The 22,319-nt window shown below is 36.2% G+C and overlaps 1 protein-coding gene across 2 annotated transcripts; it reads left to right on the top strand.

Moving 5' to 3' along the window:
- Positions 1-531: 531 nt before the first annotated feature.
- Positions 532-2,790, top strand: LOC145116107 (preprotein translocase subunit SCY2, chloroplastic-like). Of its 2 annotated transcripts, none has more exons than XM_079052460.1 (8): positions 532-941; positions 1,272-1,757; positions 1,836-1,924; positions 1,994-2,073; positions 2,161-2,256; positions 2,344-2,381; positions 2,481-2,597; positions 2,684-2,790. In XM_079052460.1, exons 1-7 carry the CDS (start codon positions 857-859, stop codon positions 2,573-2,575), a joined length of 969 nt encoding a protein of 322 aa, XP_078908586.1. In that variant the 5' UTR covers positions 532-856; the 3' UTR covers positions 2,576-2,597; positions 2,684-2,790. The 2 variants fall into 2 exon arrangements, with proteins under 2 accessions (XP_078908586.1, XP_078908587.1); XM_079052461.1 differs by having other exon boundaries at positions 1,994-2,077.
- The last annotated feature ends 19,529 nt before the right edge of the window (positions 2,791-22,319 follow it).

Genomic DNA, 22,319 nt, shown 5'->3' with positions numbered 1-22,319 from the left:
AAAACATTAATGTATTTGAAGAGATTTGTGATTTAAATATGAAGAGTTAATATAAATGTTATAATAGATGTTTTAGTGTTTTTATGTTATTAAAAGTTATAGTGTTTATTTTTCATATTTTTTTTATTCGTTGTATATATATCTTTTTAATACAAATGTCATAATAGATGTTTTTCTATTTTTATGTTACTAAAAGTTGCAGTTCATATTTTTGTTCATACGTTTTGTTACCCGTTATATTATCATTCATTTGATATATAATTTACACAATTTTAAACGGTTTATAAAATTATCAAATAATTGTATATATCACAATGACTTAAAAATTAAATTATAATGTTTAATAAAACTAATATGTTAACTATATGTTTGGTTTATTACTAACATTTTGTTTCAAAGTAGAAATATTAAATAATAATTTGGTAAAAGTTATTATTTTAACTATAGAATTCTATTCTCACGCAACACGCGAGGATTCGCCTGGTATATATATATAATTGTAACAAAAAAAAAATCAAACAGAAGGCAAAGCCTCTGTTATGTTCCACGACAGGAACTCAGGAAGGGCGGCAAGGAGCGAAAAAAAATAATAAATTCAAGCACTCATTTTCATCTTCAAATTTCAATTTTGTTCTTCCTCTTTACTTTGATTTTGAGCTTCCTATCTCCTCCAAGTCTTCAAGCCTATTTTGAGAGGTTTTTTTCAAACCCTAAGATGAAGCAAGTTCGTTTTTTCTCTTTTATTAGGAGGTGAAATTAATTGTTGCTGCTGTGTCGCTGCTGCTGTGTCGACAAACATATAGCTATTACTGAATTGTTTGCAAGGACTAGGGTTTACATTTCAAAGACTTTGCAAATGCATTGCATCAACCCATGTTTTAGCGACGTTAGTTCACTATCCGCCAATTGCTTTTCTCTGCAACGTGGATTACGCGTATCAGGTATTTTTTTCCTATTTCTTAACTGAAATTTGTGTTAAATTGTGTTCTTGAATTTATATGAATTAAGCTCGAATTTATATGACGAAGATCAAATTTTTAGTCCAAAATAGAAGAGCATTTTCATAATAAAAAAATGTTGAAGATTACTCATAAGTTGTCAGCTTTCCATTGATTGGGAAAACCGAATATGATTAGGATTTGCTGACTTCTGCGATCAAAATAAACTGATTATTAAACATAATTCTAAAATTATCCAACTATTTAGTCTAAATCAAATGGTTATCTTATTCTTATGGGTATAATATGTAATTCCTTTTCTCTGATGAACAGGCAGACATGCACATAGCCTCCAGTTATGGCATGTATCATATGATAGAAAAAGATTTTCCCTCAAGACTACAAATTCAGAACTTTACAAAAGACATTTTGTAATTTTAGCAAAACCTTTTCATTCACCAATGTTGATATACAATGAGCGCAAAAGAAGCCATATGAGAATCCATTCAGCATCTGCAGAGTCTCTAAGTCATGAACTTATGGAAGAAAGTTGTGAACACAAGTTTGAAGTTAGTTCATATAATCATGAGAATTCACAAGCAAAACCCAAATATGAAAACATATTCCTTATTTTTGCACGCGTAGGTTCAGTCATGAATAATGCAGCTGAATCATTTTTCAAGAGTGAGATAAGAAGGAGATTATTTGTTACTGCTGCATTACTTGTGATTAGTCGTGTTGGATATTTCATTCCTCTTCCTGGTTTTGATAGAAGATTAGTACCAGAGAATTACCTTAGTTTTGTCTCGGGTTCAGTTGGTATGTTAATTTTAATTTTAATTTTCTTTTCTGTTTCTTCCTGTACTTATAAGTTCATTCAATTGTCTTAAATGGCAGAGGAGCTTGATGAGCTGGCACCCGAACTAAAGCTTTCCCTATTCCAACTTGGAATCAGTCCCCAAATTGCAACATCTATTGTTATGCAGGTTGATTGTGATTGAAACTGAATTTGATTTCATATATTTAAGCTAATCATATGGTGATTGTGGACTCAGGTACTTTGTTATGTTCTTCCTTCATTGGTCAAGCTTCGGAAAGAAGGGTTGGATGCTAATGAGAAAATAAAGGGTTATATGTATGTATGTTTACTCTTATTCTCAAATTTGTTTATTATATGGTTATACAAGTTTAATAATCCCATGTTTTTCTTACTTTATTCCAGATGGTGGATGTCGTTAGGGTTTGCAACAGTGGAGGCACTTATCATTTCTTATTTTTCACTTTCGTATTCGATTTATGCAGCAAATGCGAGTCAAAGGTAATTTCTAGTATCAATTTATTTTCATATTATTATTTATTAAAGAAACAGGAGGTCTGATATGATATTATTATTTATTAAATCAAGCTGCAATACTATGGCTTCAAACTTGCATCTTCAACAAGGTCAATCACATCTCCATTCCACTTTTTAGATATTGTTTTTACTACAAGTACAATTAAAAAAAAGATTACTAATTTGTGAAATATTTATGTTGTGGACAGAGAAGAGTCCCCAGTTACAGAGGTGGAGCAATATATTCCATTCAATATTAATCCATCTTGAATACAACCTGTCCTCACTACCAGCTACCTGTTAGGCTTTCCTGCTATTGTTGCAAGGTATCCATAACACAAACCTTTTCACCTTAAATTATATTTATATTATGTGTTTTGTTGCATAATTAATTAATTAACTAAAATCTCAGGTGGCTTGCTGTTGAGTATATTGGCCACATCATCAACAATTCTTGATCATTATTTGCGAAAAACGAATGAAGGATTTTCAATTGGGTTTACATCTGTTCTAATCATTGTAAGTCTTATTATATACTTCCACACTTTGTTTATGCAAAATGAAAGAAAAGACTTGACATGTTTGTTGTTCACTTGGTGCGTGCAGGTGGGTTCAATCATTGAACTAAAACAAAGTTTCACGTATATATGTATTGTTGTCATCGACCATATTATTATTCTTCTTTTTTATGTTTTGGGGGAAGTTTTGATTATATGATTGATTTTCTTGTGCATAAATAATAATAATAATAATTGATTTACTTAAATTAACTAGGAATTATAAGTCCAGGGTCCGTTTTGCTATTTTCTGAAACTATAATGTTAAGAGAATCAAGAGTGAGGGGTGTTTTTTGCCAATTCACCAAACATTCGAGGGCTAAAAACTGTCATATTTTGATTTTTGTGTCTTCTACTCCCCTGCAATCGACGCGGGAGACTTGCCTTCTTACCATTTTTGAGCCTACCAGTTAGATGATTCCTGCCATTCTCGATTATTTCCGCCTTTAAGGAGTCAAACACCTTCCCTTTTCTCCCCTAAAAACCGTGAGGAATTAAAGAGAGGGTGTGGGTGGAGGGTGTGTGTGTGTGTTTTGCATGCGACTAGAATCAAGAGAGGGAGAGAAGCTGAGAGAGTGTGAGAACGAGGAAGAGTCCATGGATGCTCATACAAGCGATGTTGATCGAGAAGTGGTATCGCAAGAGATAAGAAGAAAATGGATTTCAAGTTGATAGTCAAGGATTTTCGGATTTGTGTGTGGAAAAGATTTCCAGCAAGGTTGTCAAGATCGGGATCCTACCTAGGATCGTTTTTGGGTTTGCAAGATCGGGATCGGGATCCTAAGATCCCACTAAATAAAATATAATTTTAATTTATAATTTTTAATCATGAAAAATATTCAAACATTTAATTTTTCGTTCAAAAGTTATAAAAACTTCAAAATATTAGTCATAAGCCACAATACAAAATGATAAATGGTAAATTGGTAAAGGGTAAAAGACATAAAGTGGTAAAAAAATTTCATTTGCAAAAAAAAAAATAATAAAAAAAAATAAAAAAAAATAAAAAATAAAAAAATCAAGGGAAGGTAGGATCGGATCTCGATCCTACGATTCTACCTGCGATCCTACCCCAAATACGATCCTTTTACGATCCGGATCGTTTTTCATACCTAGGATCGTAGGATCGTACGATCCTACGATCATGATCACGATTTTGACAACCATGATTTCCAGCAACCCACTTGTTTTTCCATTTGATCTGTGACGCTCCATTAGTTGTACTTTTCTATTATTTCTCGATGTGTTTACCCGATGGAGAGTAATCCGGTGCAAGGATGTTTGGATGTCGAGGTTCTCCTGTGACTCGTTTCACAGCTGTCCGAGCGAGGTTCCAGCCTCCGGCGACCAGGAAGGAAGGAAAGAGATCGGTAAGTGGCCATGGGAGTAGGTCTAGGGGCAGTCCAAGGAGAAACGCCAGGGCTATTGGAGTTGTGCCTTCGATGAGCAGGAGTATTGCAAGGGTGATGACTCGATGGATCCTTCCCTTTGTTGGACTTAGCCAATTTGGGCTTAACCATTTCATATTGGATAAATTTGAGATTAGGCCATCTATGAATAAATTAAATCAAGTGTTAGCAAGCGATGGTTATTTATGAATAATATTGTTTAGTCATTTAAATGAAGTTTAGGCCAAGCTAAGGCATCCTTAAATTTTGCCCAATAAACTTATGTATAACGGTTTAAATGGTCCCTTGAAAGTTTTTTTTTTTTTTTTTTTTTTTTTTTTTTTTTTTTTTTTTGCTTTTTAAGGGCATGTACTTCTGTTTACTAGTTTTAAAAGGGCACTTTTGTAAATATGAAGTGGTCACCCGGTGACACCCATCCCACGTAGCATTTTTTCAATTCCAAGTAATATCCAATTAGATTAATTAAGTTAACGTCATTGCCACGTGTATATGAGTTAATGAGATATATTGTACGTTTTAAATCCCTTAACTGTCTCTTTTGAACTCTTTCTTCTGTAACATCCTCATCCAAATCTTTTGTTCAACTGTTCTTCGGTCCTACCCTTTTCTTCAACTGTTTGTCGCTCAAATCGGCGAAATTTGTCGTTGCTATGGTCGTTTTCATGAAGATTGATCTACATTTTGCCGAAATTTTTACCAAGTACCCCGCTATTACTTACTTAGATGGAGCCGAGAAAAGGTTTGATGATGTTGATTTTGCTGGAATGACAAGAACGAATTTGTGGAGTTCACAGATTCGTTGTTGAGAGATGTGTGAATGTGTAATTTTGCATGCCCAATATTGACTTTCCTGATGGATTGAGGATAATCGCCACCAACATGGATTACATGTAACTAATCGAAGTAGGGTATGCTTCTGATTGTATAATTGATGTATACATGGACCATCTTGGTGTTAATGTACATCAATGGATTCTTGAAGAGCAAGCATACATTTGTAGTTCTTTAGACGAATTGTCTGGTGCAAATGAAGTTCATGAAGAAGTGCAAAGTCATATGGATATTGATGATGGAATCGACATGCAGGATTTACATGGTGGTGGGGATGATATCCAAGGTGCAAGGGAGGATTTGCAAGGTGAGCAAGATGATGACATTCACATGGAAGTGGACACTGAACCTGATAAGTGCATTCATATGAATAAGAAAAAAGATGATGAGTTTCTGAGTAAGTTGTGCCCAAAGGAGCAAGTCACCCCCCACAGTCCACCTCATGAAGAGCCATATGATCATTTACATGAGGATGATGTAATATCTACTGACCAAGCTATTTATAATGAGAATGTTCATTGGAAAAAGCAGAAGCCTGCATTAGGTATGAGATTTGTGAGTCCTAAACAACTGAAACATATGATGTTTAACTATATTGTAGCAAATGGTTATCAGTTATGTTATAAAAAATGATAGGAGACTATTAGTGAATGTTGTTCTGGGCAGTGCATGTTTAAAATGTGGGCTTCTTGGATGAGTGAGGAAAAGTCTTTCCAGATTAAAAGTCTCATAAATGAGCATAACTATGCAAATAACTTCAAGTTACATTCAATTGTGAACTATTCGTGGATATATACTCATTACACAACACAATTCTTACATAAACAAAAGGTTAGTGTCAGGCTACTTAGGGATGAGGTTAAAGAGAAATTTGGTATAGATGTGAGTAGGGGAAAGTGTAGAAGAGCAAAGAAGTATGCAATTGAACTGACTGAAGGAACACTAGCGGAACACTACACAAATCTTTGGTCATATGGTGAGGGGATTAGAAGATCAAATCCAGGATCAACAATCAAAATGGATGTGAATTCTATGCCAGATGGTAAGAATTATTTTAGCAAGTTTTACTTGTATTTTTATGGGCTAAAGCAAGGGTGGAGAGGGAGTTGCAGAAGGGTTATAAATTTAGATGGATGCTTCTTAAAGGGTTATGTACTGGAGAGATAATATGTGTTGTAGGAAGGGAAGCCAATAATCACATATTCCCAGTTACATGGGCAGTTGTCTGTGTAGAAAACAAAGAAAATTGGAAATGGTTTTTGGAAAACCTTAGAAATGATCTTGAACTGGATAATGGTTTTGGTATAACATTGATGTCGGATCAACATAAGGTATGTTCTTTACTTCCTACTTTTAAATATTGTACTTGGTGGTTTCATTTTATCTAACATGTTACCATTGTTTTATAGGGGCTGTTAGAGGCTGTCAAAGAAGTATTGCCTACTGCTGAACATAGGCAGTGTGCAAGGCATATTGTTGCCAACTTTAGGAAAATATTCATGGGTTTACACTATGAGACCATGTTTTGAATGACAAGCAAGGTATCCACTAAACCTTTATTTAATGCTATCATGGAGGAGATTGAAGTGCTTAACCCTGCAGCCTTTGCTTATCTTATGGAAACAAACCCCAAATCTTGGAGTAGAGCATTATTTCGAGAGGGAATGATGTATGATGCAGTGGGGAACAGATTATCTGAGAGCTTCAACAGTTTCATCAGGGATGCAAGGAAAAAGCCAACCATCACCATGTTAGAGGAGATTATTGTTGAGTATATGGGTTGCACCATTGGGCTTAGTTAGTTCGGTCCATATGTATTCACGGTTTGGGCCTGTCCAACCGTGTATTGTTTTTAGGGTTTAGTATATATAGTACATGCATGCATTATATTAATGATGCTTCTTGAATATTTTCTTAAATAGTACTGTAACCCTAGCATGCCTCTAAAGTATAAGTTCTTCATCGAGCTCTTCTGAGGTGTTGTTGTTTTTAATCATTCGACATTCGTTTGATTCATTGTGTTCGTTATTTGGTTTACTTTTTGTTTTATTTGTTAAGAATCTTATCGATCTTAAAAGAGTTTTTCATCTCATCAATTGGTATCAGAGCCAGTGGCAAGGGTTCTATTCTCTCAGGGAGCAATTTCTGAGGGGGGATTGTTGGGGGTCAGAAATGACATCGACCAAGTCCTCACACGATGGCCTGGAGTGCCGCAATAGAATGCCTGGTCCTGGAGGGTTGAACGCTCTATATGGGTAAGGTTGCGCCCTTTCTAACACCAATTGGTTTTAGATCAACCGGTAGCGCTGATGCTCATCAATTGGTATCAGAGCGGGAGGCTGTGTAAATCACACACATCTATTATGTTTGAAGAATTTTCTTAGGGTTTCCGCTTTTATTGGATCTGTTAAGCCGTCATTCCTTCATTGACGTTGTTCATGATGGGTTATGAGCACTACATCATTCCTATGGTGTACATGCAAACCCTAAAGCTTTGGATCTAGTTTGTCTAATGAACATGCAATAATCATCCAAAGCCATAAACCCTAGATCTAACATGTGATAATCAAATAACATATGAATTAGGGTTTAGATCTTACCTTGATTGTTATGTAGCAATAACAATCTATTCCTTCTTGTAATTTGGCTTCTAAAAGCTTAGAGTCACCAATGTCACTCCTTTAATGGCTCACAAACACCAAAAGCAAGAGGATGAAGAAGTAGAAGAGGAGAGGCACTAAAAAACGACTAGAAACCCTAAGGAAACTCTTAGCCACGTTTTTGGTGCCCTAGGGGTCTTTAAATAGTGAGGCTATTAGGGTTATCTAACAAGGAAACCCTAATTTGACTGCTTAGGCACTAAGCAGGCCATGGACTCCCTCCTTAGAGGCCTTGGACGATTTCTAATGGGTTTCCCCATAGAATTCGTCCACTCCTCTAATATGAAGTCCATTAGCCCAATATTCAACTATCACACAATTGATAGTTCTAGTCCCTTAAGTTTAATTAATCTCTTTTAGCCACAAAATTAATTCTTAATTAATTATTGACTAATATTAATTAAACAATATGATTTCTCCTTTAATATATTATTCTCATAATATATTAATAAATCACAATCAATCCTCTCTCTCCATAATTCATCCTATCAAGTTGCTTTGGTGAAGGCAACCCAAAAGAACCATGCACCATCGGGTCAAGTACATACCAAAATAGTTATGGACTTAGACACTAATCCAACAGTCTCCCACTTGAATAAGTCTAATAACTATTCTGCGTATGACTTCAGATCCTAATCCGCAATCGTAGCTTTCAAAAGCCGTTGTCAACTCTGATCTTATCAGATACGCGTCCTTTAGATAAGGGATCATATATTCCTCCATTCTAGATATAATATAGACGTGAGACATGGATTGAAATCATTCTCTCAGTCTACGTGTTGTTTCCCGATTTCCGATTTATGACGACTGACTAATTGAACTTATCAAATCAGTCCTGGCCCGGCCGAGCACTTTCCTTTGTCATCACTAAATCATCGAGGGGCCCACATATATCGCTTTTATCCCACTTTGGATAAAAGGAACGGATAAACTTCGACTCAATGCTCTCTTGTACTCACTCACCGAATCACACACAACAATAAATTTTATAACACCAAGTTACTGGTGCGTTTACATATTATCAATGTATAACCGACTTGCAAGATACAACTCACACATATCGGTTTCAAGAACATAAGATATTATCGTCTCACTAATCACTCGTGATAAAATCCATGAAGCGATCCAAGTGAGTGTGGGTTTAATCCAATGCTCAAATCATATTCGTAAGCACTCATGAACGTTGTAGCAAACTTTTGCTATGTCTAATACACTTTAGATAATCTACACACCAATTCATGACAATCTTCTTTCATACCTACTCCCAAAGTATGAGCGACTGTGGAACGTTCAAATAATTCGATTATTCTAAAATAACTCAATTATTTAGGAAGTCAAAACATGCAAATTGAAACACAAGAATAATACTAATCTTATATGGCCCCAAACTTTTGAGTATAAATAAAACACTTTTATTTAATCACCATATTGATTACTCATTATTTGTTGTTTCGGGTAATCAACTTCTTACTTGAATTATAACGACAATTGTCCCATGCTCTTAGCATGCACACTATGTTTATTTATGGTCCTTACTCTGTGAAATAGTATAATTGAATAACATTTTCAATGACACTCATTTCACAATTCCCAATCCTTACCACAAGTGTAAGAATACCAAATTCTTGCCACTTATAGAATATGTTAGATTCTTACACTTTATGCAACGGTCCTTTCGTAATGTCATGGCACCAAAGTCACAAAGACTATTGCCAATGAAATTACAAAGTCCTATATTGGAGATTGTTGCAAGACAATTCCATAGATGTGAAGTCTCACATTCAAAGTACATTCCTTTGAACATCCTTCTTGCATAAAAGTTTTTAATCTAGACATAAATTCTTAACGTCCAACTCCCAATATGGAAACATTTCCATATTTTCCATATGACAAATCATTTTAAATAGAATCATATCTATTTATAATAATGTCAATATGTTCCATCCATGACTATACTTCTAACTGTCCACAAGTGACCAATCTTTGGCGAACCTTAGATTATCCTTGACAGTTGTTTAACTAATTCAGTCAAATCCGTTTCTTGTCCTCTTTCCCTCTTAATTCCCTAGGCATTTGGAAAATTTTAGAACGGTCGAATATTACAACAACATGATACTTTACCAGTCTTTTGCTATAATATTTCTATTTCTATTTGCCATGTTCTCACGATTCGAACTATGAAGAGGGATGCCGTAATCATATTCGAGTGTGAGAACGCAACAAATATTTCCATATATAGAATTCTCTTACGTTGAATCCTTTCAACATAACATTTATATATATTTTTGACTAAATTTGATTAAAATTTCTCGATCTAAACCTTTAGATTTGAAACGAAGTATAATATTCTCTCCCTTAATTATAGCAAAACAACTTTTCAACCTATGCAACTTTGCAAAGTGAAAATTTTGTTTTCTATAATTAATATTGCTAACTTGCAATAATAATCATGCTCCCACTAACATGATGATTATATCCATACCAGCATAACATTTATGCTCCCACTAGCTTTGACACGTATTCAGAAAACAGTTGGACTTCTAAAAGACAATACTTATTGACTTTCCAAAGTTCATATTTCCAATACGATGTGCTTCGATAAGCCTTTATCTAAGCTTCTCAAATTCACACACCTTTCCTTAGATAGCTCACATGTGTATCTAAACTAATTCAGAACTTATATTACTAAGTCCCAAATGTTCAGACTAATTGCCAAATCTCACAATTCGAACTATGAAGAGGGATGCCGTAATCATAATCGAATTTTAGAATGCAATTTACATAATCGCTATCTCCTTAAAATCTCTCTTAGTGAAAGTGTTTCCTCATACTCATTTTCATGAAGGAGAGAAACCTTATGACACTTAGATTTTATGGTGCATGCGTTCCTATCCATGCAAATTTGTCATAAGCATAATCATAAGATAATGTTTGTGATAAATTTAACCTCTTATGGACAGAACTTGTTCATTCTTAATTTCTTGCCATCAAGGGTCCCACCATTGCTTCCAAGTTATTTGGCAGCTCACCTATGCCACTCAACTGGATTGGCACATAAATAAAATTTTGTCAACGCGATAGGTTACAATCCTCAAGTCGTGTGCTAGTTTTTAATAGGTTTACTTCTTGATTTGTTCTTGAAACTTTTCAAGATCTTTAGACTCCCACTGACCTCTTGACATATAAGATTCTCTTATCAAGAAGCATTTCTTGACAAACAAATACTCAAGAGTTAGTGTGTATCTTTATCAAGACAAACCTACACACAATTTGGTATTAGTTGGTCTTTGTCTTATCCAAGACATCACAACTTACCAATTTCAAATGTGCAAGAGCAAGAAAACATTTTCCTACTTCACATTTGATGAGTGTGTTAAATTTCTTAAGATGATGTCACTCAAATCACAATTTTGGAGTACGAATCTAAAACTTGATTTTGGAACGAAGTACGATTCATCTTATTGACTTAACCACTACAACAATTCCTGATTCCTCTTCTTAGCCAAACTAGTGTACTAAGGTGTCCTTAGAGGATGAATTGTAATATGGTTCTTAAGACGATCATAAAACACGATACGAAAGTACTCTCCCTTCTTCTTAGATTGGAGAAACTTTTATCTTTCTTGCCTAATTTATTCTTCTTATTCGTTCTGCCATTCATTGAAACTTTTCAATGATTCAGAATCATACTTAATTTTTTTAGTATAATCATATTTACTATTCTTTTAGCAAATAATGAAGAACATTTTATCATTCTTTGTGGTGGACTTGACTAGTGCACAACATTGCGTACCCGATCTCATTATCCTTCACTTGACTCACATACTTATGTGAACAAGGAATTAGTCTTAATTTTCCAAATACGAAGGTTCTCATTCGTCACACAATACCAGTTGCATGATTCAAAGTTTCTGTCCAATTGAAACTTGGGCGATGAGAATCTTTCCTCTTTTGGTAAATTTCTGACATTACCACAAATAACATAACTAAGAATCAAATCCATTCACAATATTGCTAACAATAGAACCATTCAAACACCAATTTTCATAAAATCCATCGCAAGGAAACATAAATAAGATAAATCAAAATTTATTTTATTGCGGAAAAATATTGTCCTTACAATGCGATTACAAATGAAAACTATGTAAATATTACTTAGCAATCTATTCTAACTCTAAAGTAGCAGCTTTAATATCTGATTCTTGAATCATGCGATCGAAATCCATTTCTTCGTGATCAGATTCAGCTTGCTCTTTCCTTTAAGCTTCCTTTCCTTTCTTTGATCCTTCAAAACATCGAAATGTAATCTTATCACATCATGTATTAAGAATCTCCAAATAGGAACTTAATAGAGTTAGATGGTGGATATTACCTGAAGCAGAGTCATACATCTTGACTCTCCCATATCTCAGGTAGTTAGGGCAGCTTCGTAACCAATGCGCCTTCTTTTGGCAGTAGAAACACATGGATTCTTATGGAATGGTACACGGGACTATCTTAGACTCAACCTTTCTCTTGCGTGGAGAAGACTTTTCTGGACTTCCAATGTTACCATTGCCCATAGAGGTTTGGGATATTGATTTACCAGACAGATTTGCTGACCAGTGCGCCAAATCATTTCTGATTCAGGAACAATAAGAAAATAAGTCAAATCAATAAGGGTCATGACGTGGTCCATCATATAGTACTCTCTAACGAACTTACCATATGATTCGGGAAGTGACTGAAGAACCAAGTCAACAGCCAACTTCCTTTAAACATCGACACCTAACAATCTCAAATTATCAATATGTAACCTTTTGTCCAAGACGTGAGCACAAATAGACTTTCCATTTTCATGTCTTTTGCCAATAGGGCTTGAGTGACCTTGAACTTTTCAAGTCTTCGAACACGTGGGTCAGGGAGAATTATTGGAGGAGGTGGAGTAAGAGAAACATGATTTCTATTTCCACAATCCAATCGTGGAACATCATATTCATGTGGAAAACTTTTTCCAACGGATTTAGGAAGACCATAGTTGTCGGACTTTGACATCTATAAAACGGGAGAAAATTCAAGTTTAGTTGATTGAGTCCTTAATAAAACACCCAAATGAGATATTAAGGCTAGGACCCAACACAATATCCTACAAATTGGAAGAGGGATGCCGTAATCCAATTCGCAAAACATTTGAAGGTAGGTAAATGACGATTTACCAATTTCCACCATGAAAAACGAAAAGAAGGTTAAGTTTTAAATGAATTGAAACTCCTAGATCTTTTGAGATTCATTGAACTTTTCAATGTCATGTTTAATCTCGATTATGCCCTTCATTTGTGACTAGGATGCCGATGATCACAAATAAGGTGTGAATAACCATGCGAATGTACGTGGTGCCCTCAATGTTACAGTCACCTAATCGACGTGCCGGTTAACCACACACGCTCCATCGATCTATGACAAACATCGAGTCACCCTTCGCTACCAATGCCAAACCCAACTTAGTGTGCCGGTTAACCACACACGCTCCACTAATTGTCTCGACAAGGGTACAAAGTGTAATTTCATGGAATTGCATCGATTTCACTTTTTCCTAAAGTAACTAAGATTTGGGAAATTAGTAAAACATTTAGTTACTTTAACATTCATTATACTTTTAATGAGGAGAGGGTTTGCCCTATCCTACCCGTTCGGCTAACGACCCTCCACCAATCAAGAAAGCGGTGGGTGAGAGTGGACACCCATTAAACGTCCATTTTATAGGCCATAACCTTATACCCCCCTTATAGATCGGCTTCGTGAATGAGGCCTACTAACGGTAAGACTAGCAGTTTAAGTTATACATATATATAATATTAGACTTTTAATGTTATATATAGTATAAGGGTGTATTTTATACTTTTAAAATACTATGTGGGTTAATTTAATAAATTATACCTTTTAATTTAATTAAACATAAACCATGTCATTATGGATTTATTAATTCTCTTTTAATTATACCTTTAATTAACTTAATAAAACTATAAGGGTGTAATTTGAACTTTTTCAAAACTACGGTTTTAGAATTTAAAATTTCAAAAATTAAACTTTTAATCAAAAATTTAAATTCCAAAACTTGAGGGCAAGTTTTGAAACCTTTCAAAATATTAGGGTTCAACTATTTAAATTTCAAAACAAAAACTTTGAAAGTTCAAATTTAAACTATAAAACCTAAGGGGGAAAATTGAAACTTTTCCAAACTTTATCAAGAACATTCTAGATCAACAATTCAAATAAGGCAATTAACAATTAATTTGTGGTTATCTAATTTTGACCTAGTTCAATTACTTGCAATATAATTCACCAAATAACTTAAATAATTAAACATTATCTTATAAGACAACAATTATTTGATTAAATGGCAATTATCTACTATTTTGGCAAGGATATTCACCCAAAATCAATAAAAATCGGATTTTACTAATTAAAAACGTTTATGGTAAGTATCCCAAGCCAAAACAGCAAGAAAATCGCGAAAAAAACGCTGCCAGACCCTTTGACTCGTCAAGTCAGGCCTAGACTCGTCGAGTTCAGTCGACTCGGCGAGTTCACCATGTGACTCGGCGAGTCTTGCAGTCATAACAAAAAAAAATCGATTTTTCAAGCAATAATCGATCAAATAAGCATCAATTCATCAACAAACAGCCCTAGGCTCTGATACCACTGATGGGTTATGAGCACTACATCATTCCTATGGTGTAAATGCAAACCCTAAAGCTTTGGATCTAGTTTGTGTAATGAACATGCAATAATCATCCAAAGCCATAAACCCTAGATCTAAAATGTGATAATCAAATAACATATGAATTAGGGTTTAGATCTTACCTTGATTGTTGTGTAGCAATAACAATCTATTCCTTCTTGTAATTTGGCTTCTAAAAGCTTAGAGTCACAAATGTCACTCCTCTAATGGCTCACAAACACCAAGAGCAAGAGGATGAAGAAGTAGAAGAGGAGAGGCACTCAAAAACATCTAGAAACCCTAAGGAAACTCTTAGCCACGTTTTTGGTGCCCTAGGGGTCTTTAAATAGTGAGGCTATTAGGGTTATCTAACAAGGAAACCCTAATTTGACTGCTTAGGCCCTAAGCAGCCCATGGACTCCCTCCTTAGAGGCCTTGGACGATTTCTAATAGGTTTCCCCATAGAATTCGTCCACTCCTCTAATATGAAGTCCATTAGCCCAATATTCAACTATCACACAATTGATAGTTCTAGTCCCTTAAGTTTAATTAATCTCTTTTAGCCACAAAATTAATTCTTAATTAATTATTGACTAATATTAATTAAACAATATGATTTCTCCTTTAATATATTATTCTCATAATATATTAATAAATCACAATCAATCCTCTCTCTCCATAATTTATCCTATCAAGTTGCTTTGGTGAAGGCAACCCAAAAGGACCATACACCATCGGGTCAAGTACATACCAAAATAGTTATGGACTTAGACACTAATCCAACAGTTCATAGATCTCAATATTACCATATTCAATCTTTACAAGTCTGGTTCTTAGCAGATATCTGAAAAAGGTCATCATGTCTCACGAAGATTCACAAACCAATCCAATCAATATCTCCAACAACATTGGATCTACAACCAGAATCCCGATTCTATACACTCAAGATTATGAAGTTTGGACGCATCACTTTGAGGACTACGTCGTTGGTTCCGAAGACAATGGTTATCTTATCTGGGAAGCAATAACATTGGGTCCTTTTGTTCATTCTGGTACAAATAGAACTATTAAGACTCAAAAGGAGTACACCAAACTTTTAACTGATGTGGAGAAGATTCCTTAAGACGAAAAAGATAAGTTGCTGTGTAATGTTAAAGCCATGAGAATGATCCGATTTGCTTTACAGTCTGATACCTTTCGTTTGGTTAGCCCATGCACCACGGCAAAAGAGATCTAAGATAGACTTAAAGAACTGTATTCCACTGATGAAGACCTAGAGCATTCTATCCAAAATCTATTGCTCTCTAAGTTCGGTGCTTTCCAACAAAAGCCAGATGAAAAACTTATTTAGGCATTCGATCGTTTCAACCATCTTTTGAGCAAGATGATCAAGCATGGTATTGGAAGAGAAGTGATCGAACAGAAGGTCACATTTATGAATTGTTTAAGACCCGAATGGATGGCTGGGAGATGCTTGATGGTGACAGCTGGAGTGTCACAAATGAGGGGCTACACAACCGAAGGCGAGTGTGATGAGGCGAATCAGAAGGAAGATATGTGTTTTGCTGCCAAACCTGTGAGCGAGAGGATCAACGACTGCGATCAGTTGATCAAGAAGGTACAATCCATTCTCGAATCACTTAAAATACCTGTAACAAACTATGAAAAGGAATAAAACGATTTGAAATTCAAATTTTCTAGTTTAAGTGGTAGTCTAATGCAAACACGCCTCATAAAAGCTAACCTAACCGATCAAATTAGTAGGGTGACATCCAAGAATGAGGAGCGAAGATTGTGGATAGAGAATACGGAGTTAGAGTTAGTTAGGATGAGAGATGAAGTTATTTATTTGCAATGCGATAACTTGAAACTTATGAAACAAAGAAACATTTTTTGCTTGATTGCTAAATGTTTATATACTAATATTACTCAATTGCATTTAGACTGTGAAATCGGCAAAAAGATTCACAAAATGATTTTGCCCTTCCTGGAGTTAAAGGAGGATGAAGTTGATATTGATGGTTATAACTGTGAATCTATTGTTTCTTCAGATAAAATCTCTGACGCCTACAGGGTTGGTCTGGACAAAATCGAGTCCTTTATCAAGTCCAAAGACCATAAGAACATGCTTAAAAATCTTTTGGACGAGAATGATAAATTGAAAATCAAGACTGAAACCATACATAAATTTGACTCATTGAATGCCAAGTTAAGTTCAGAAAACAAAATAAATGTTGAGAACACTTCTGAATTTGAAGAGGACAGTGATATGAGTGAAATTTATGTAGAGGATGTGGTTGACTGTTCAGAATTTGTTAAGAGCGAAACCGAATCTACCAAAGGTCTTATATCTGAGAATTCTGTTGAGTTCGCTCGAGTGTCTCAAGATAAATCCAAAGTTCTGAAACCAAAAGCAGTGGTTTATCAAAAGGTACAAACTGTACCAAATCAGGTATACACCACGTCAGGGGTTACTCAGAAACACACAGCCGAACTGACAGCTATAGTAAACGAAGATAACACAGGTGGTTGTGATAATCATTTTTGGTCTGCTCCAATCGACAATGCAGATGATACTGTCGGTTTATCAGAGAGAACCTCATGGAATTCTGCATGTTTAATTCGTTTAATTCGTTTGTCTCCAAGATTGAAAGCGAAGCAAACAGCTCTATTCTCTCAAGTGGAATTCTGCATGTTTAATTCGTTTGTCTCCAAGATTGAACCGAAAACAGTTAGCACTGCACTTGATCACTCTGATTGGGTGCAGGCTATGCAAGACGAACTCAATGAGTTTCAGCGAAACCGAGTCTGGAGACTGATCTTTACACCAAAGGATGCATCTGTAGTTGAATTAAAATGGGTATTCAGGAACAAAATGGATAAAGAGGGAAATGTAATTCGCAACAAAGCAAGGCTGGTTGTCAAGGGATATTGTTAGGAACAAGGTATAGATTACGAAGAAACCTTCGCTCCTGTAGCAAGCTTAGAATCTGTTCGGATCTTTCTGGCATATGTTGCACATAAAAACTTTGAAGTTTTTCAAATGGATGTCAAGTGTGCCTTCCTGAATGGAGAACTAGAGGAAACTGTATATGTTGATCAACCACCGGGTTTCGTGAACGAAAGGTACCCTGATCATTGCTATATTCTGGATAAAGTCGTCTATGGTTTGAAGCAAGCTCCTAGAGCCGGGTATGAAACCCTTACTCGATTTCTAAAAATGTCCAAGTTTAAATAAGGTTCGGTGACCCAAACTTCTTTCGCAAGAAAGAGGGTGACCATTTAATGATCATACAAATTTACGTCGATGATATCATCTTCGGTTCCACGAATCCCAGCCTCACAGCTGAATTCAGGAAGTTGATGGAGACTAAGTTTGAGATGAGTTCAATGGGTCCTATTAACTTTTTCCTTGGCTTGAACATTAGACAGGGAACCGAAGGCATATTTATTAATCAGGAGGCGTACACGAAGACACTACTGGCTAAGTTTGGCATGATGGGAGATTCCAAAGTAAAGGTTCCTATGACATTTGGAACGAAGTTAACACCATCTTTGGAGAAACCGGCTGTAGATATGACCCTCTATCGGCAAATGATAGGGTCTGTAATGTATCTAACAACTAGTATACCAGATATTATGTTTTCTATTTGTTACTGTGCTAGGTTCCAAGCTAATCCACGTGACCCTCATATGGTGGTTGTTAAGAACATCTTCAGATATTTGAAGCGAACCTCATCTCTCGGTCTATGGTATCCTGCTAAATCAGGATTTTTTGTTCAAGCATTCTCTGATGCTGATCTTGGAGGATGTGGTTTGGACCGAAAGAGCACTACAGGTGGATGTCAATTCCTCGATGGTAAAATCGTCAACTGGAAGTCCAAGAAACAAACATGCGTCTCACTCTCTACGGCCAAAGCTGAATATATTGCTGCAACATCTTCTACTTTGCAGGTCATTTGGATACAAAGCCAACTTAGAGACTATGGCCTACACATGAAGAAGATTCCACTTTATTGTGACTCAGAAAGCGCTATTCAGATATGCCACAATCCAGTGCAACACTCCAAAACGAAACATATAGCATTGAGATACCATTTCATCAAAGATCACGTTGAAGATGGTAATGTGGAAATCCACTTTGTTAGATCTGCTGATCAACTAGCTGACATCTTCACGAAAGCCTTACCTGAAGTAAGTTTTAATAAAATTCTCCAATGCTTAGGAATGATGGAAGCTAAATCAGTACCGAAACTACTGTCGCCTCATTAAAATTGATCAAGGGAAATAGAGCGAACGCTCGGTCTATTTCGGCTCCAGATTTTTTGGGAACCGAAATGGACCGAATGCGAAATAGAGCGAACGCTCGGTCTATTTCGGCTCCAGATTTTTCCGGAACCGAAATGGACCGAAATCAAAATAGAGCGAACGCTCGGTCTATTTCGACTCCTGATTTTTCGGGAACCGAAATGAACCGAACGCTCGGTCCATTTCGCTTCACTCCTTTTAGGTGAAGTTTCGGTTGTATAGTTTGTACATTATGTATATTTTTTCTCAATTCATTTCTTCTAATAAAACTCAAAAATATTTTCCTTTCTGTTTTTAATTCTTTTTAAGAAAATTCATAAAAATCAAAAATATTTTTCTTTCTGTTTTTAATTCTTTTTCATAAAATTCATAAAACTCAAAAAATTATTTTCCTTTCTGTTTTTATTTCTTTTTCAGAAAATTCATAAAATCCAAACATTTTTTTTTTGTTTTTGTTGCTTTTCATTAAAATAAAAAATTCCAAAAATATCACTGAAAGGTATCGTCGATCATTCAAATGATGGAGCTGAGACAGGTATACATTTCTTTATCTTAGTAATAGCTAAGTGTCCCTAGAAGCATGATGTTGTATGTAGACCAAAGCCTCAAAGACTTCAAGTGAAGCCTTACTGATTTGATATACACAAATCAAATCTTCCCAATCAGGCTGATAAAATCACTTATGTCATGAGCTACCTTACTCGTCTCATATTGAGTTAAGAGTTGTCTGCTCGGTCCTTACTATATAGCAGGGGTACTTTCGGTTATTTAACCTCCTTATCACTCTTCTCCATCTCATTCCGGTTCATAATTGTAACCCTTGAGACTCTCAGAGTTTACCACTGAGGTTTATGGTTACATAACATCTGTGTTAATGATCTTAGCTTCGTTTCACCATGTGCTAAGTGAAACCCAAAATCCAACACCAATAACGAATTGACGGTGAACAATCAAATGTTCTAGTTTTCACCCACTTTTTAACGAAACCACTTTAGTGGAAGGTACCAAGAAATCTCCTTTTAATTTTTATGCGATCTTTATGAAATTTTCTGACACCCACGCGTTTCTTCCCATAAGATCCAATTATATTTTTGTTTTTGAGATTTCTACATTTATCATCAAGTCACTGAATATATTATCTAACATACTTGTATAATAGGCTACACTGGACTCACAAGTACTTCATCTAACTTTCGGTCTTATGTCAAGTACCGAAGTTCGGTTGAAGTTGAGCCACCCCTTATAGCTTAAATTTGAAAAGATGCCTTTCAATGTTTCTTAATAAACATTTGATCGTATTTCAACGGGAAACCACACAGACACTTCTAAGTCTCTCTTGACTTCGAAGGAAGCGATTCGTGCCCGGGATCCTCAGTTTCGTGTCTAAATAGACATAACTTAACTCCCACAAATACTTTGCTTTATTTCTTTTCTATTGGCACACTCTCGCACGAAAATCTTTATGACTTTCCTAGTTCTTGTTAGTGATACTAATGGTAATTTTTCAGATTTGATGCTTCGGTTGTAAATGCTATGATGGTATACTATGTTAAGGCGCGAACATTTCCAGTCTTATATGAAGCGAAAAGGTTGGTCACAGTTTGAAACGAAATTTGAAAAGTTTTCGAAGTTGAAACAACGGTAACAAGATAAGATTTCAAAACAAGTCATTGGATACGATTTGCAACGGCCGCGTGAATTTGAAACGGTTCCTGACATCACGCCTGATGACGTTTTCCTAGGGAAACACAACTGTCAAATCGCACTTTTTCAGGCGCCGATTCAGAAGATCGTCGCATCATTACTGTGGATTCTTTCTCTCTCCTGAAGATGGTATATAAGGTTTTCTCACACGCCTTGTACCACTTTACCAATTCACAACTTTCTCAAGAACACACCGACGAATTTCTACTATTCATCTCCTTCTTCACACCTGCAACAATGGCTGAATCTTCATCTGTTTATGAACAATCTTCCCAGTCCTCTCTTCTCACCATAAAACCAAATCAAAACCTCATCATTGAACTCTCACCTTTCCAGTATGATCCCTACATGTTGCAAGGGGTTGAATGCCTCAAATATTCACCACTTGTAGTTGCCATAACCAAGGTGGAGTATGTTCCAATGTCGCTACTTTCTCAGGTCTACTCAACCGCTGTCTATGATAAAGCCAAGGAGTGAATTTTCTTTGAGATCGTCAATCAAAAGACGTCGATTTCAAAAGCTAGGTTTTGTCTATTGCCGAGGATTGCTATCGACGACTCAATGATCAACCCTGATTCCATTACCAACACTCAACTCTTCACAATGTTCTATGATATGGGGTACGCTGAGGTTCTCACCACTGTCACAAAGTTCAAGAAATCATGTCTTCCTCCTCAGTGGAATGGTCTATTTACCATCCTCTCTAAGGGTTTATCGGAGAGGGTTGAAGGTTCTGATGGAGCAAGCAAGGCGTTCATGAACCTTATCTACGGTCTGTACGATGGGGTTAACATGGATTTTGGATCTATCTTATGGTCTCAACTGGTTCAAAGTATTGGTTCTACTTCACGCTACTCTGAAATCTCTTGCGCTAGGTTTTGGACTCTTGTTAGTCAATGGGCGATGGAGAAGCTTCACGTTCCAACAATGGCGGACTCACTGATGTCGTCTATTGCTACTTTCCACACGACGAGGTTAATTGTCTCCGATCCTTCCAAGTTTCTCTTTATTGGTTCGGTTCCGGAATCCATGTACATGTGTGTTTCTAGTGACAACAAAGTGATAGCTGAGTACAAGAAGCTACCTCCTTCAGGGCCAAGGCAGCTTACTCCTGAAATGCAAATCTCCCTAGACGCAGCAGATAAACCTGTGAAAAGAGGGAAGAAGCCTGAAAGAAAAGGGGAGAAGGAAGGTCAATCCTTTAAAGTTTCAACTCCCAAGAAGCAAAAGTCTGAACAAGCAGCCCCTACTGCTCCGAAGAAACGAAAGACTAAGAAGAAGGCACACAAGTCGAAGGCTCCTTCTCCTTCTTCAAGTGACTCTGACTACGTTCCATCGGACCCACATCCCGAACCAGAGTCCAGTGATGATGAAGTTTCTCATCACGAAAGTCCGCCTCGAGGTAATTCGCCTCCACCCTCACCAACTCATGAAGGTAACCGAAACTCACCTCCTCCTTCTCCTACACAATTGTTTCCTATTACCATTTCTCTGTTCCCTCCTCCCATCTCATCTTCCACTACAACCTCAATTCCAATTCCAACCCCTTTATTCACCGAAGTTACCACAACTACTACTACTCCAACCGAACCTCAGGTTCGTGTCAACGTATCTGATACGGGGGCATCTTCTTTCGAATCTGAACCCCCAATTACATCCAAACCTCTATCCCCACCTCCCTCACACGAATCTGACACTGTTCTTGGTGGAGCAGATGTGGAATTTGATTCAGTCTATTTTAGCCCATATCGAGTACAGAGCGATGATGATGATGACGCTCCTGTCACGAAGAGGCATTTAAAGGATCTGAATGATAAGCTTGATAAATTGATTTCTTCTTCCTCTTCTACTCCAAGCACGACGTACTCTGAAGCTGCAA

Source organism: Lactuca virosa, chromosome 5 (assembly GCF_052849685.1).
Source record: "Lactuca virosa cultivar CGN04683 chromosome 5, Lactuca_virosa_CGN04683_v6, whole genome shotgun sequence".
Taxonomy (NCBI): domain Eukaryota; kingdom Viridiplantae; phylum Streptophyta; class Magnoliopsida; order Asterales; family Asteraceae; genus Lactuca; species Lactuca virosa.
The sequence above is the reverse complement of the archived record's forward strand: the minus strand, read 5'-3'. Positions and strand labels throughout refer to the sequence as shown.